This window comes from Epinephelus fuscoguttatus, linkage group LG12 (genome assembly GCF_011397635.1).
Source record: "Epinephelus fuscoguttatus linkage group LG12, E.fuscoguttatus.final_Chr_v1".
In the NCBI taxonomy this organism is placed as follows: domain Eukaryota; kingdom Metazoa; phylum Chordata; class Actinopteri; order Perciformes; family Serranidae; genus Epinephelus; species Epinephelus fuscoguttatus.
In genome coordinates, this window is record NC_064763.1 from 13345587 (window position 1) to 13363125 (window position 17539).

The following is a 17539-nucleotide window of genomic DNA, read 5'->3' on the forward strand; positions in this document are numbered from 1 at the left end:
GTGTTTCCATCAATGGTAATAAAAACCAGAGCCAATAAATACCTGTGACTACTGCATAGTCACATGACCCAGGTGTGAATGCCGAGTGTAACCTTTCCCATAACATTAAAAAGTCAGATGTTAGCGTGTTTTTTGTGCAATGGAAAAGTAAGTATTCTGATTTGAACATGAGGCTAACAGAAGAGAATAGCAAAGAATCGGGGCTTAGAAAGACCGTTACAAACAACAACGTTTGTTGTTTAGTTCTGACGACTTGGTACAGTAGCATTTATAGTAATTATATTTCTCTGTTGTGTTACACTGGATACATTAATTACATGCTCCGATCATGTTAGCTTGTTAGCTCATATTGCTGCTGCACATGTGACTTTGTTTTAATGCTTGTAGTACATAGCTAAAAAGCAAAAAGCTAAAAAAAAAAATCTCTTAATGTTTTAAAATAGAGCTCATACTGCCATGGATGAGAAGACTTAACATTAACAGAAGCTATATTTTTGCACAGTTGGTTTCTTTCATCAATCAAAAGGCAGATTAATGATGACACGATAGCAGTTTCTTCATCATTTTATCAGATATGATAATGATGTTTTCATAAACATTCAAAAACTGCTCCGACGGGTATTTCATTGAGCTCAAAGGTAGCTATAGTTGCTTTTGTTGCTAACAAAAAAAAGCATTGTTGTATATGCTATTTTTATTTTTTGGACAGAAAAACATGTTTTATTTTCTTTTACAAAAGAAACCCTCTATGCAAAAACAAACTGAGCAACAGAAGCTGAGGTAGCTTGAAATTAGAGTTTCTAGTTTTGCTTTCACAAAAACAAAAAAAAAGTATAATTGCAAAGCCTCTATACAATATATACTGTTTACCATTTGTTCATTTTTTTGTTCAAAATGCATATCGTCTTCAATACGGCTATAGCCAGGCTTCTTATCTTTCAACATCTGTTTAACAGTCGTGTGTGGTGTAATGCAACACTGAATGCAGAATACAGACATTTTGTTAAAGCTCCAGAGATAAAAAGTGCTAAAATCAGCTTCACAATCCAGGCCTTGAACAGTCAGTACAAGTCGGCACTGTGTCACACATCTTAGTACGTTCAGTCGCTAAAGCTTCAGAAAGCCATTACTTTCATGAAAGAAAAAAGAAACACAATTTATTTCAACCCTACAATGGTTACATGGAAATACACTGAAATGTACTTACAAAAATGTCTCAGAGAATAGAATAATTTCACATTATTGAAAATGAAATTTTTAGTTTTTAACAGCTGTTGCACGAATGGTTTTTTTAGACATTTCTCTGCTTTTCAGGTAAAAAGAGAACATGAAAAAAAGAAAAAAGAAAGAAAACCAGCTGATTTCTTGTATTTCTTGAAGGTCAGTTTGAAAAGAGTATGTACACTTTGTCACAAAACATGATTAGTTTTTCTGCACAACCTTCTGTCCTCTCCTGACAAGGCGGTTACATAGTGATGGATTTGAACGTGAGCATAATATAATGTCTGAAAGTAATAAAGTGTCTTGAAAACAGCAACAAAAAAGAATACTCTGACTCTAACTGATATCAAATGTTATCTCTCCTCATTTTGTACAGCAGGACATTTCAAACTTGTATCCAAAAAGAACAGAAATTAGGCACAGCATTTGTTCTCTTCACCTGGTTAACACATTCATAATGCTTGACTGGGGAGCTTCAAAGCAGCTGCATAGCACATCAATGAATACTGGATCATGCCTTGTGTCAGCTTTCATGCAGTGTTCATGCTTTTATGTCATTGGTGACATAATGGTGGAATGGTGTGTCCCATTTAATAGGCAATAAATTCCAAAATAAAAGTCTCTTTACAATTGCCATTTCTAGTTAGCACATTGTAGACACATAATCAAAAAGTGTAAGGTAATTAATCTATTTATCACCCCTCCTAAGATCACATTAAGGCATTATGAATGTGTTAGTAATCGCATCTACAACAAAGCGGCAACTTTGTCTGTACTGTATCCCAACAGAGCACCCGTGTCCAACCGTAGCTTTGACATAACCCTCGAAAATGTTCCCTCTCTGAATCTATTCATATACAACATGAAAACAGATGAAAACAAAAATATTAACAGAATCTAAATCCCCAAAATTTGAGAATGATGCAAGTACTGAGCACCCTGTAATAACGTCATGAAACCAATGTCTTGACTCTCCATCTTTTGTTTTTCTTTTTTTTTTTCTTTTTTTTTTTTTTTAATCTTGTGTGTGGCTGCACAAGGGTCAAAAGGCATAGAAAGCAAAGGAGTCTGGGCCCAAAGATTTCAAAGGCTCAGACCTTCCTCTTTCTCCTTGAACGAAATCAGTTTATGAGAGCCAGAGCACAGTCAGCACGGACAGCAGAAGAGCTGCCAGACTGTAGGTCACACATCGGCAACCCAGGGTGGCTGAGGTTATTGTCAACCACAGATGGCAAATAGAAAAATTTTTCAATATCCACATCAGAGTTTTTTTTGGAGTGATAATCATAAAAAGAATCAAAAAAATATATAATAAAGGCACAAACAGAGAGAGAAATTTGTGTGTATGGCAATGTCATGGTCCAAAGGTGCCCAAGAAGATCACACATGAAGACAGGAAGAGGACACGGAGAAAAGGGAAGCAGGAGAGAAAGAGGGAAGAGAGGGAGAGAGATAGAAAAATAAGGTCAGAAATACAGAAATACAACTGAATCGAGGAATAAAAAAGGACGTCTAAGTTAGAGGATAAAAGTAAAAAAGAAGTCATAGCATGTTAGTAGCACGGCTAATGACATGTGGCTCATGGCATGCATGGGTGGAGGGTCACACACATGAAGGTAATGAGGGATGGCAACAGAAAGGAAGACATTTCAAAGACACTACAATCCAACCTCTCTGCTTTGAGCTTCGGTATAAACAGGGAGAGCTTTTAATCAGTCATGGTGCAGATCAGTGGCAGAGTATAGGATAAGGTAGATGACAACCTGGATGTGAGGACACATCCACAAGAGTCAGGCTATTATCTCTCAATTGGAATGGCCAGTGGTGTAATGTAAGTACGGACGTACATGCTTACTTGATACTAATCCAAAAGCCTCATTAATTCACCCGTCGGGTCATTAATGGAGAAATTATGGACACAGTAAGGCTTCCAGATTTCTTTTGGGTGTGTCTTTGGAAGCGACAGGCTGGCATATTGACTGGCAAAAGAGAAAAAATGATAATTTCAATATCCAATCAGCAGCTCCTACTAAGCCCGTAGAGCAGGGCTGCTGGGTTGGTTTGCTGCTGCAGCATCAGCCGCTGACTTGCTGTGCGAACGCAGCAGCGTCACACAGACACAAATCATCATCATTATGAGATATGGATTCTCTTCAGTTTAATCAATTGTTTTGCAAAATTGTAGCAGGGAAATCTCACCTCTTCCTGGCAAAATAACGGCACCGTGTTCATAAATTGGCTGCACTTTGTGCTCTGATTTACATTTTGCAACTTTGCAGATACATTCATTAGAAACATTTTCTCATTATGCTGATCAAACTGTAATCCGGGCGGCATTATGTTTCCTTCAAAACATATTTGCTGTTGCAATTAGCGGAATATAAATGCTCTGGGAAACAATGTTGGAAAAGCAAGTAATCTCCTAAAAGATTTTACAAGTGCAACAAAAGAGCAGAAATCATCAGGTTAAAACACAGAGGTAAACAAAGGTGGCAGCTCTTTTGTGTTTGATGAATAGGAAACCATCATTTCGTCAGCAGGGGGCTGTACCACGAAGCGAGATTAGAGTCTTAGTGAGGTACTGGAGTTTTCCATCATATGGAGGAGGCTCTCTTTAACCTGACGAAACCGTCATGATAACTTGCTGTAGACCTGTCCTGGTTGGGACTGGTTTTTGTTCGGAGTTTCGGCGTGCAATCAGCTCAAAAAGCACCTGTCATTGCTCCTTTGAGTATCGCCACACTTCAGTCAATATTCAATTCATGAGCGATACAGATTGTCAGCTGAGGAAATATGTTATAAATGCACCTCATCCAACTTGTTGAACCGTAACTATAAACAGGATGTTACGTACACGCCCCCGAACGAAGCCGCGCAGTCACAGTAGCGCTTACTGTTTGCATCATGTTGCTTTGTTTTTTATTTATTTTTTTCACACATATGAATCAGCAGAATATCAGTGATTCTGATTAAGAATATTATATTTATAAAGGTTTTTTTTTGCAAGATTGTTGTTGCTCTTTTATTAAGAGCGAACAACGATATTTTCTGAAAAAACAAACAAGAGTCAGACTCATCCTGACACCTTAGTTGCACCAGAGAGGGTATTTGGTCAGAAATATTGTTATGTGGGGTGTCGGTGGCTTAGTGGTAGAGCAGGCGCCCCATGTACAAGGCAGCTGCCACAGCGGCCCGGGTTCGACTCCAGCCCGTGGCCCTTTGCTGCATGTCACTCCCTCTCTCTCTCCCCCCTTCATGCTCATCTGTCCTATCAATTAAAGGCTTAAAAAATGCCCGAAAAATATCTTTAAAAAAAGAAATATTTTAAGGTTCATTTTTGTTTCTCAGTCCTGCTTTTATATCGAGATACAGCCCAAAAATATTGTGATATGATTTTCAGGACATATTCAGGACATAGTTGGAGCTACGTTACATCATCAGTTACAGAAAATTAATTTACCATTATATTATATTACATGGAGGGTTATTCACAGATGATTACTGTAAGAATTTTACTACACACACAAAATTCCATGAGTTTTTTTTAAAACTTTCAATATTTTTTTTACTAATTCCATGACTTTTCCAGGCCTGGAAAATATGACTGTGATATTGAATGACTCTTCCAGGTTTTCCAGGACTGTAGGAACCCTGATATTCACATATGAGTTCACGTGATTGATAATATTAATACAAGCACTCCTTTTTATGGGATAGTGCACCCAAACATGAAAATTCAGCCATTATCTACTCACCCATATGCCGAGGGAGGCTCAGGTGAAGTTTTAGAGTCCTCACATCACTTGCAGAGATCCAAGGGGAGAGGGGGTAGCAGCACAATGGAGGCTTACGGTGCCCCAGATTCAAACATCCAAAAACACATAATTGAAACCACAAAATATCTCCATACTGCTCGTCTGTAGTGATCCAAGTGTCCTGAAGCCCTGACATAAAAAGTTGTTTGGAAAAACGTCATTTGAACTCTGTTTTTAGCCTCACTGTAGCCTGTAGCTCTAACTGCCTCTCTGAGCACTGCACTCATGTGAGCGTGCTTGCGCGCGAGACCAGCGAAAGCTCGTGAACACACATCAAGGCAGTGCCCATGTCTCACGGTCTTGCGCAAGCGTACAGAAGTGAGTGCAGTCCACAGAGAGGCAGTTAGAGGTGCAGGCTACAATGAGGCTAAAAACAGAGATCAAATGACGTTTTTCCAAACAACTTTTTATGTCGGTGCTTCAGGACACTTGGATCACTATGGACGAGCAGCATGGAGATACTTTGTGGTTTCAATTATGTGTTTTTGGACGTTTGACTCTGGGGCGCCGTAAGCCTCCATTAGGTGGAGTTGTGTTGCTACCCCCTCTCTCCTGGGATCTCCACAAGTGATGTGAGGACACTAAAACTTCACCTTAGCCTCCCTCGGCATATGGGTGAGTAGATAATGGCTGAATTTTCATTTTTGGGTGCACTATCCTTTTAAATGAAGCAACTGTATTATTTTGTACTGTAATACTGTTAACAATTCTTCATAGGTTGAAGCAGGCAGCAGGTGATTGATCATTTTTAAGAAGACTCAAATGACCCCCTGAATGTGTCATTTGACTTGATTTATGTCATTGTGCACAGAGCCTGAAGCAGTAATCCTGCGTAGACAGATCAAGTTGATAACCTCCTTCGTGGTAGTCGTTATCTCTGACTGAGCTTTTGGGGTTGTCGAGCCAGTTCAGGCAAAGAGAGCCTGGCTCTGTTGAAGTGGCTTCGTGGTACAGTCCTCTGTTTCGTTCACGATTCCTACGCACTTGAAGCACTAAGACATCTACCACCGTAGTGGAGCACTTCACCAGACAGATGGCTGGTGTGAGTGTGGACACAGTTAGAGAGGAGAGGGCGGGGCAGTATTCACACTAGAGCCACTTCTTCAGCTACCATTACACCACTGGTCATGGCAGGGAGAACGGCCCATGCAAAACCACACATCCAAAACAGAAGCTGGTTATGAAGGTCAATTCCATGACATGGAGGGATGGGTGATCTCATGTTATCAAAACTGCAAAAGTTAATAGCTGTGTTTTGTAGTTTTACTCCAACGTCAACCTTAGCGGGGGAGATTTGGATGGATCAGTTGTCAACACCTGCCACTTCCGTGTCCTTATTAACACACTGACTTTAAGACTGTGTTTGTTTTGACACCTTTTGGCACGAGAATCATGATGATGTTTTATCTCGCCACAGCTGGGCAGCATTTCGCCGTCTGTGACTCTGTGGCGTGCAAATGTTGCCCAGCTGTACCCGCAGAGAACAGAAATTACACAAGCCAAATGATATAAAGGTTTTTGAGACAAAGATTCAACAGATTGAGGTAACTTAACACTGAGATGTTTTCACAGACGTTTCACTCTAAAGTTGGTTCTTTGAGGCATTTCGTGTGTGTGGCTGCTTTCTGAGCGTGTGTTTGCAAAATGAAAAGCAATACAAATTTAAACAGATTGAAACTCAACCTCAGATCAACCCTGCATTCACAATTTGCGTCACAGTGCCAATTTAGTGCACAGAGCCAGTATATGTTTGAGGAAGAGCAGCTGAACCTAAGGAAATTAAATGCAGATGTTGCAGCTAAAAATAAACCTCAGCAATTCCCCACGTCTCCAAGTGAAGGAAAAAAAACAGCAGCAGCGACTTGGAAGTAATACTAAACATCCAGAAACAAAACAATTAAATGAAAGTAATTACAGGAATTAAAGGGGGGACTGACTTGGAAGAAGCCCATGTGAACTTCTGCTCTGGTAGTATTATAAGTGATCCAAACCTCCCACTGCTATATGGCTGTTGCCCAGCAAGCGCATGAAAAAGAAAATAACTGGTTTCTTTATGTGCCATGCACTGGCAGCCGTTGCATTTTAGGGTCTTCAGTTAACAAAAAAACAAAACAACACACAAGATTAATCCAGTTGGAGGAGGCACCATGCAAAGAGTCTTTGGGCTGCATCCCCACTTAACTAGGCCACACACTGTATATTCAGGTCAGTCGTGGACCCTAAACTGTGACACCCACTAAACCTGGCAGTGGAAGAGAAAGATAGAGGCTGATAGGAGGAATAAAATAAGGAGAGACTGTGGGAAAACAATGAGGGAGGCAATGAGAGAGACTGTAATACGGATGATGCGAGAGCGAAACAAAAACAAAATGATGAGATATTATGGGAATTTCTTTTGTCATAATGTAAATCACCCATTGAGAATTATGACGAATCATGTCCTACCTATAAAAAAAAAAGCCTTAAAATTATAACTCATATCAACACACTGATTCCATTTTTGGGTGAACTATTATTTTAAAAGGATTTATTTATATTGAATAAATATGTTGATCTGTGTTCATTTTTTTTTACTTTTAAACTTGCCCTGTGCCAGAAAACAGTCTTTTCCCAGACAATATTTCACATTTTTAAATCATTAAAAAATTGATACAGCATGGTTTCGCTATATTTTTGTGTGGCAATATCACATCATCACATGGACCCCAATTTTCTAATTATATATTTAAAAAAACATATATATTTTTTTATTATTATTATTTTTTATTTTATTTGTTTTAGTATTATTTTTTAATATAAATTAATATATTTCAAATACAAATTAAACTTTTGGTAGCCTCCTACAATCATATAATCTTTTTTTTTTTTTCAGTCCACAAGACACGTTTTGCTGCAATAAAAATGACTGAAGTGAGATGGACAGACTGAAAACTTTGAAACTCTGTGTGATGTTGACAAAATTTCCCTTTGGGGACATAATTTTTCCCCACGTTAAAGACTTTTTTTGGGGGAGTTTTTCCATATCTGCTGCGAGGGTCCAAAGGACAGAGGGATGTTGTATGCTGTAAAGGCCTCTGAGGCAAATTGTGATTTGTGATATTGGGCTTTATAAATAAAATTGATTGACTGATTGATTGATTGATTGATTGATTGATAATTTACAGGTGAAAAAAGTTAATAAATTGCAATATATTTTATCACAATACTCAGCATATTGCAACACCTTTAAAAATTGCAATAATACTGTATTGTGAATAAAGTAATGTAATAATATCGTATGGTGGGGCCTCTGGTGATTCCCATCCCTCGCACATACTGATAACAGTGGTGTTAAAATGAACTGTTATATACTGTGATGTAACTGATTGATTTAAAATATATTTTTCATGAAAATGCTGGGACTTTAAAGATGTGTCCCAGATTTTTGTCAACTCTGTCAGATTTCTACAAAGACATAACTTAATCAGGCATTAAAGGAGTTACCCTTTTCACAAGAACTCCTGACTCATTTCCTGGTTTCCCAAAAGGACAGGAATACTGCTTAAGTACTGGTAAGATTTATATTTCTGATGCATTCATTGAATAATGTTGCTATTGGGCCTGTCTCAATCATAACATGTCAACTCTGTAGTCCCAATTAAAGTCCCAATTAAAAGCCTGGTCGCTTTTAATGGTCCAGTGTGGCTACACATTTTGACCAATAAACACCTGTCTCAATTTGAGACCTGGTCTGGTTGCTCTGGTTCTTCGGATGTATAAAACCGAGTTGTTGGCTACCTCAAATTATGCGTTCATTCCTCGATTACCCTGCAAGTTATTCATATTCCTTTTGTCTGTAAGGGTCCTCAGATCAAAAGAATCGGAAAAAGGGTGTTTCATAAAGGTTGTCTCAAGTTGCGAGGATAGTTTTAACAGGATACAGTGGTGTTGTGTCAGTATGCCGGGTGCCATAATCCTCTCTGATGCTCTGTGTGTCAGTGCTAGATCAAATCAATGATTCATAATTGAAATATTATCTAAAGCCTATTTTTTATTCAAGTAATATTCATACTAGTTTAAATGAACAATTTGATCGTATTTTCCATCTTTGCTGAGGTTTTGTGTGAAAGGAATTAAAGGCCTGTCCCAAATATAGGCTTGTTGAATTCAGTGATTTAGACAAATAATAGCCCGGGCTACTGACTGAAGTTTTACGGGAACTTTTTGTCAACTCCGAAGGATGCCATCTCTGTCAGACCTGACCTCTGACATTAGTCATGTATGCTATTCAAGGAAAAATTAAATCACTGGGAGGTTGGTTCATTACAAGGTTTAACCGTCAAGACTTTGATCTTTTAAAACATATTTTCCAGCCTAATTGCAGAGTAAATATTAGAAAAAGAACCCAAAATAAGGGTTTGTCCCAGTTCTCAAGAATGTTGAAAATATTTAAGCACATTATCAGATTATTTATTGTCTTAAATGTTCTGAGACGTAACTGTAACCAGGGAGGGGGCTTCTCGGAATGTACTGTAAGTTTTCTTTTGTTCTGCAAAAAGCTTTTGCCCAGTGCTGCAGAGAACGAGGCTCAGTGCCCTGCAGTGGTCTTGCTGGCTTGGTGCTCCATCAGACTCGGTTGTCAATGTTCACTGGTGGGAAGCCAGTGGGGGATCATGCCCTACTACTTGGTGTGTTCACCCAAGAAGGAAAAAAACCCACTTATTTCAATCCTGCCTACTGATTTTCTTTAACAAAAAAAAAAGAAGCTTCATAGATAAAACAGCTGGGCGCTGTAGTAATTAGCAAACATTATTCAAACTGGAGTAAATATTGCATTTGTTGTGGAGCATTCTCAGCTGAGGGTTAGTTTGGGGATTTAGGGGCATCATTAGAATACTGAGAAGGTACTGTAAGTTTTAGGAGGTTAATTATCTGTCTGTCTTTCAGTCACTGCAAATTGTAGTTTGTTTTTGTTCCTCACAAAGGCACTGACGCGCTGGAATATATTTATTAAAGAAAGTATTACCACCTATTCAAGTCTGCCCCATCGTCATTTTAAGTTGTTACACTAAAGTAAGAATAATTTATTTTATTTAGTATATCATGGAGCATTACTTAGCATGATGTTATGATGTGATTTACTATTTTTACACCACTTTTTCTCATAAGTGTGACTCATCGCTAATAAATCTGACATGCAAGAGAGCAATTAATTCGCTTGAAATCTGGTTTGTAATTTTGGTGTAACTCATTTGAAAATTAGATTTCTTAACGCTCTGAAAATGAACCTCCTGCAGGGGGGTTTTTGTTTTTATGATCTTGTTAAAAATCAATCCAAAATAAAAAAAAAACTGCGAGACAGATCATTCATTCTGTTTGCAACAGAAAGCTAAGACTTCCCTCTTTCATGCCATCACGTTGTCCCTGTGTGATGATGTCATTACATTATGCTACAAGTGGTCAAAAAGACGGGATAAATGTGCAGTGATGCTTTAGTATTGTCCCATCATTGTTTACATTACCCTGCTAAAAATGGATCTAAAATAAAAACTGTAATAGCTAGAGTATAAATGTTTTTGCAGCAGAAAGCTAAGACTTTTGTCTTTTGCACCATGATGTGTTACACTTGCAATGGCAACATTTCAAAAGACTAAAAGAGGTCCAAAAGACTTTAAAATACAAAGCGTACTAATGAACCTTCATTAATATAGGCCTATATTTTATCTACAAGTGCACGTCACACACTGAGCGAGCCGCCTGTTAATGACGCTGTGGGCTAATGGGCATGTAGCTACTTCCATGTTTCAGGTGATACGTCATGTTTGTAGTCAACCAATGAAGATGAGTTTACATATCACCTTGGGTTCCTTCACCTTCTCAAAATGATCCCACACTTTGGATTTCCTGCCCGACATGTTATTAACTAGCCTGTGGAATAACCGCAGGTACCAGCCCTGGAAATTAACCTGACTCCTGTCTGACTGCTGAGCGTGGACACTTCCTGTGTCTGTCCTTTCAAATTAAAGTCACACATTGTCCAGTCAAATAGGTTTGGATTTATTTTGACAAGACGCAGCTCCGAATAGAGTTTTATTTATTTATTTTTTTTCCTGCGACCAAGCAACCAATGACATCTTGCCAACTAATGGCCTTTCTGGTCGACTAACGTTTGGTCGACTGTGAGGGGGCAGCTCTATCTCAAACACTGTGTACATAGCTCAAATAACTTATGGAGTGTTAAGAAATATTTTGATCATGTTTCTACATTTACAAATCTTTTGGATCAATATGGTTTGTCTGTTTAAATTTAAAATTCCTTGAAAAAACATTTCAGATTTCAGAATGTTTTACTTTTATCAATTGTTATGATTTACTGACTTACATAACCTTTAAGCTGAGGTTGTACAGATTTTAGGGGCATGAAGCCTTTGAAAATACTCCAAGGAATGACATCACATTAAGCAAAAATACCAACGAATGCACTGGCAGAGTTCAAAGGCTTAATGTTCCCTTGACAGTTGAAAGAAACATGGCTGAGACAATCAATATCTCTTATGTGAGAGAAGTAAAAGATAAAACCCTTAAACTGAAGGAAAGGATGTCAGAAAGACAAGATGATGCAGAGAGACAGAAAACCTGACAGGGTTCTTTTTCAGTTGAAGACAAAAAGAAGAGAACAGAAAAAGACAGACAGAAGTTTAACCTTTTTTATAGCTCAGGTATAGCGCAATGGGGAGGCAGCCCGAGTTAAAATGAGCACCCACAACAACACAGCAACAGAGCAAAGGCTGACCGTGACCACCTGGGTAGAGAAGTATTTGGTATTAACTGGACAAAATGTTCTGGGTCTGACTGATATCTGGTCTGACTTTATTGCTCACTGAACTCGAGCAGTAACAGCTGCCTTAAAGGCGCCACTGAAGGCCAGGAGAGCAGAGAACCATGATGCTGAATTTTATCTGTAGCAGCAGAGCATCAAAGAAGAGGAAAAAAAAAAAACATACAGCGAGCGTATGCCTCTGCTCCTCATATGAATTCAATACTTATTGTTGATCTTTTGCTGTCTGGCCTCAGAAATTTTGTGAAGTGAGCGCAATATTTTAAAATGCTAATAAGGTGCTCAATGCATGAAAACACAGAGAAATGTACTTCTCCATGGGGAAAGGATTAGGTGGAGGAGACATAACTGGAAACAAGCACAAGTTTGGTACTGAGAGTAGAAAGGCAGAGAGCACAGGCCAGGGGTAAAAGCAAAATAAACTCCCCATGACCCTGCTTCCAGTCTCGACTTGTGTATTTTTAGTGACATAAAAGTTTGACTTTTCAGCAACTTTTGAGGCACGACTGTTTGATTACAACACATGAGCACGTAGCTTTGTTGTCTTTGTTTATTGGCACATCTACAGTATGTGTATCTTCCTCTACATTCGCTCTTGACATTGTGTTTAAAGAAAGTAAGAGCTACTAAAAAAATCAGAGTCAAATTCCTGCATGCTAAAACTTACTTGGCCCATAAAGTTGATTCTGATTTTAATGTTCAGTCTCGACAATTGTTTTGTCATCCAGCCTACAAACAGCATTTTATATTTCTCCCAATACTGCAGAGTAGCCCTGTAATTTGTGACTATTGTCAGGCTGTTCTCATAAACTGTTCATACGTTTTCCTACGAAAACGAATGCACCCAAATTTGCACATACCCCACGTTTTGAAAGGCTGCGACCATGTGAGCAATATGCTGATGAGAGTGAACAAGGAAGCAGTCCCAAACAGGCTTGTAATGCAGGATTTTTACTTCTGCGTTCGGCATAGGCTCTGCATGGAGCTGATGCACAATAAATCCTGCTTACAGAGGCAGGTTGGGTCACAAAAATGCAGACTTCCCCCCGGGACTTTTCGATGGCGAAGCGTTTTTGGAACGTGAGTGTGAATTTGGAGTGAACTTTGAGTCATTTTAAGGTACAACATCACCCTGTTTCTTTTATTAAACCTGAACACATTAACTTTACTTGCCTGAACCTACACATTAACTTTACTTGCCTGAACCTAACCTCTGTAACTTTATGTGAATTACATAACTGTACGCTAAGGACATAACCTCTTTCACTGGGCGCTATTTTGTAGGGTAACATACGAACTGTTTGGTCTGCATTTCGTCCAGTAAGTAACCTCTCTCATGGTAGTTAAAAAGTCGTTTCACACCAAACTTGGATTTTCCTTCAAGAAATTCATTGCGACTAATTTTCTGATATATTATGAATGCTTGAAAGAAATATTTGGGTGGACTTCAATTTCAGCAGATTTCAGCCTTCTGGAATATTCATATCTGACCAATAAAATCTCTCTCCAGTGGCTCTCCAGTTTTTGCTGTCGTAGGCTTTGAATAATTCTTACATTCTCAATTGTAAAAATGCGTTCACAGAAAAAAATGTGACATCTCAACCACTAAATGTGCTTCATACGGCCATCACCTTTCCCTTTAAATTTAGTCAGACCTCAGTAGGGTTGGCTTGTCTTGGATCTCCCTAGCTAAGCTAGCTATGGATTCCAGATCGAAAAAAGTCTTGGAGAGCAATAGAGAATTCAACGGTGCATGGGGGACATCTTAATTTGGTTCCTTGACACCCAATATTGTACAACAAACACTGCGGCAACTACCTTAACAACCAAATAAAGGACAATATATGGCCTGAGATTGAGCGGCAACTGGGATAAAGATGGCAATGTAGCTTATATGCACTTGCTAACATTATATGCTGGTCACAAAACAGGGCTAGCCACAACAGCTAGCATTAGCATCCAGTTTGGGGTCGGATTAGTATATGTACCATTTAAGTAACATTAGCCCTTACACATTTTATGTCTAAATAGGTTTCTGCTACTGCTTGACTCCATTTCTCTCTCCTCAAAATGAGCTATTTATTTTGTTTTTAAAGAAAATGCAACACAGCAACACGGGTAATTCGCATAGACCTTGTATAGCTGTCATGCATTAAATTCATGTACAGATTTTCCTTACTTTTGCATTGCATTGGAGTAAGGGGTTTTCAGTTGAAATACACCTTACTGCTCATTGGCTATAATTTATCAATTATCATTAGTCTGCATATAAATACAACAATTCCTAATGTTTTGGTTTGGTTTCCTGAATCTAATCTTTATCTAATCTAAAACTTTAACGAGTAGTTAAACTTTTCATAGGATAATAACGTCACATCCAATTTATATCCCTGTAATGCAATCCTTTCCATGTGGAGGAAGATTTACTCTTGGTTATTCATGACTGCAACACCTCGTAAGCATTCAGACTTTGAGACTGTGCTGTCTCTTTTAATTTCAAACCAACAGCATAGGCCGCAATATTACATGTATTTTTTTTATTGCTTTCAGCAAATAATATAGTGCTTGCCTTTTACTTCAGTAGGGACTGCATCATACATTTCCACTTTGTTACCAACTGCACTAATAAGAAAAGTAAACAATACATCTCCTCCATGCTACAGACAGAGACAGATGAGCCATGTCAGACCACACAGTCAGCAAGCTTTGAATAAGCACCTGGTAATAATTAAGGATCCAAATAACAGAGCCCTTCTGGTCACGGTGGAAGCCTTGACGCACTGTGGCTGCTGTGTGTGGATGCTTGGGGGTGGGATGAGGGAATAGTACCTGGGATGGTAGTGGGGTCTACAGCTGTTCTGAAGGAGATGATGCCCGGCTCCGACTTGCCCTGCTGATTCTCTGCCACCACGTGAACCTCATACTCTGTATTCCAGTCCAGGCCGCTCAGCGTCACGTACTCACTGTTGTGGGGAATGCGGATCTCTGGTTTCCAGTCAGATACATGCTTCTGAGGAAGGAATGTAGAGGGGGCACAACTCAGAACTGGGTAAGCAAGTGAGATTTTGGTCATGCAATACAGGCACAGAGGAAAGGCTCATGAGACATGCCAACTGTCTGAGAAGATGTGTTTGAAAGAAATTAAGTTTCTCAGGCATTAAAGAACCACTTCAACATTTTGATGAAAGGGTGTCTTAATGTACTGACGAGTTGTCAGTTGTAATTATGGCAGAGGCTAGAAGTTTATTCCTCCTTCTAGTTGGTTTGGTAAACTTTCCAGACACTGTTTATTAGCATTTTTTATGATTCCAATGCAGAGAAAAACTAAAATTATCACCTCACGGTTGTAAGCCTCCGAAAACCAGTCAAGTTGCAGTTACAATTTATATATCCATGTCTGTGAAAACATCAGCAACGCAGAAGATCTCCACAATCAGCACAGTTTCAAGATCAGTGTCACCTATTCAGTATCTGAACAAATATCTCCCTCTGTCCCTGAGTTATGACCTTGAGTAATGGACAGAAAAATGTTTGAAGGTACTTCAAAGTGTGACAGACATTTTGTGAAATTTTGTTATAATTTGCATATGAATTTTTGAGTTATAGCCAAAGACGTTTTGTGAGGTGACAGTAACCTTTACCTTTGACCTTCAAAATTCTTATAAATTCATTTTTAAGTCTATTTGGACATTTGTGCCAAATTTGAGAAAAGTCCTTCAAGGCCCTGTTGAGATATTGCATTCATGAAAATGAGATGAATGCAAAGTCACAGTTACCTTGACCTTTGACCACTAAATTCTACTCACGTAATTTGTGACTCGAGGTGGACATTTGTTCCCAATTTGAAGAAATTCCCGAAAGGCATTCTTGAAATTTTGTGTTCATTAGAATGCGCAGATGCAAGGTCACAGTGACTTTGACCTTTGATCTTAAATCTCATCAGTTCAAGTCCAAATGAACGTTTGTGCCCCGTGTATATACACAGCACAGCTATCGCCAGCACAGAGGCATATAAACAACCCATTCTCATCCCAGGTCAACAAATACTGATGCTTTCTCTCGCCTCTTGCATTTGATACCAATGCAAAAGACACCCTTTGGCACCCTTCATCTGTATGTGACACCCAGGTGACACACAGATGGCGTCATAACATGCAAGGGGCATTACAAAGCGTCAGTTTTTGACGACCTGTGAATGAGAACAAGTTGAGAAGAACATAGCATAACAGCAAAGTGGTACCAGGTTACCTCCTTGCCCAGGATACTCACAGCCTTGTATCTGACCAGGTAGTGTTTAATGGGGGAACCGCCATCATCCTGCTTGATCCAGTTGACCTTAAGAGTATTGCCCCTGTCCTGCATCTTGACTTCTAGTTTGGGGGCACTGGGTTCCCCTACACAGGACAAACCAAGGAATCATCAGTAGTTGACATTAATATGGTTGTTGTATCAACACCTGCCTGAGTCTACAAGTTACCTAACTGTGCTTCTAATCTTCCTACCGTGTTCAAGTGTGCTTGTGTCTTAAAGGTCAGCATAGCTAAAATTGATTGGAAGTTCCACTGTTGGAACTGATTGCCAGTTCAACCTATAATTTTTTAAGAAGCTTAAATGACAAGCATTGCAATCAGAGAACACTGCAGATATGAAGGTAGTAATCAAAGTTTGACTGAGGACGACAAAGTCTTAAAGTCAGACCCTGTAAATCATTGGCTCCAGTGCTCCATGCTTTGTTGACTGACAGCAGAATCCATAATAACATAAAGTAACACCTATGTTTGAGCAATTGCCACTAATGTTTTGTCAAAAGCAGCAATACAGCACAACGGTATTATCTTAACAGAAATGCAGCGACGTCTGACTAGTTTATTTAAGAGAACTGCACAATTATATGTAATTAATGTGAGGTTGGAAGTGTTTAGCTTTATCTAATGTTCCAAACATTTCCAAATGTATCATTTATCATAATCAGATCTTTTATATTACATCTGATAAATCCTTCATATATCCTTCAGAGTAAATTATCAATGTTTTCTTGCCAGATTTGCTTGTGGGAAAATAGACCAAATGCCATACTACTGCTGCAGATTGCGAGCCGGCTGCAGAGCTCAGGGCAGCGACACGTCTTGTGTAAACAGCCCAACTAGCTTACATGAGTGCTGAAAGAAAGCAAGCAGTGCTCCATGAAGAAAAGGGCACGATTGTACACCAAGGGGCGATTTGAGGCTCTTCTGCCCCCAGTGTGTCTGGTCAGTTGGTCAATTATTTGGTCGTTATGTACTTGTCCAACGAAATTCTCATTGGTCAGACAATCCCTGGTGTTATTTTAATAAGATCTTGTGTCCATTAAAGCATTTCTTTTCCCAGCTGAAAAAGCTCAGTCCTTGTACAGTATTTGTCCTCTGTGATGGTCGGTCTATTCTGTATCCCGCCCCTTCTCCCCTGTGATTGGATGGCTCATGCCGGTGATGAGCGCAGCATTTTACCCAAAGATTGACATTTTTTAAGTGTTATTTTTAATCAGAAAATGGATAAATACTTATAGAAGATGTTCAGCGTTGGATTTATCACTATTGATTAATTTCTCCAAAAAGACAGAGTTACAGAGGTATTTAATGTTAATAATGTAACGTTGTATATGACACCTGCAACCCCAGACATCTATAGCAACACATTCTCACTCCGA

At 39.0% G+C, this 17539-nt stretch overlaps 1 protein-coding gene across 5 annotated transcripts in view; it reads right to left on the reverse strand.

Annotated features, from left to right (window-relative positions):
• Positions 1 to 17539, reverse strand: part of ncam1a (neural cell adhesion molecule 1a) — a 422624-nt gene that overhangs the window by 37241 nt on the left and 367844 nt on the right. For all 5 annotated transcript variants that reach the window (XM_049593047.1, XM_049593044.1, XM_049593043.1 and 2 more), the window contains 2 exons: positions 16123 to 16247; positions 14683 to 14863 (listed from right to left, as the gene is read on the reverse strand). In XM_049593047.1, the coding sequence (XP_049449004.1) occupies positions 14683 to 14863; positions 16123 to 16247 (306 nt within the window). The remainder of the gene's footprint in view (positions 1 to 14682; positions 14864 to 16122; positions 16248 to 17539) is intronic.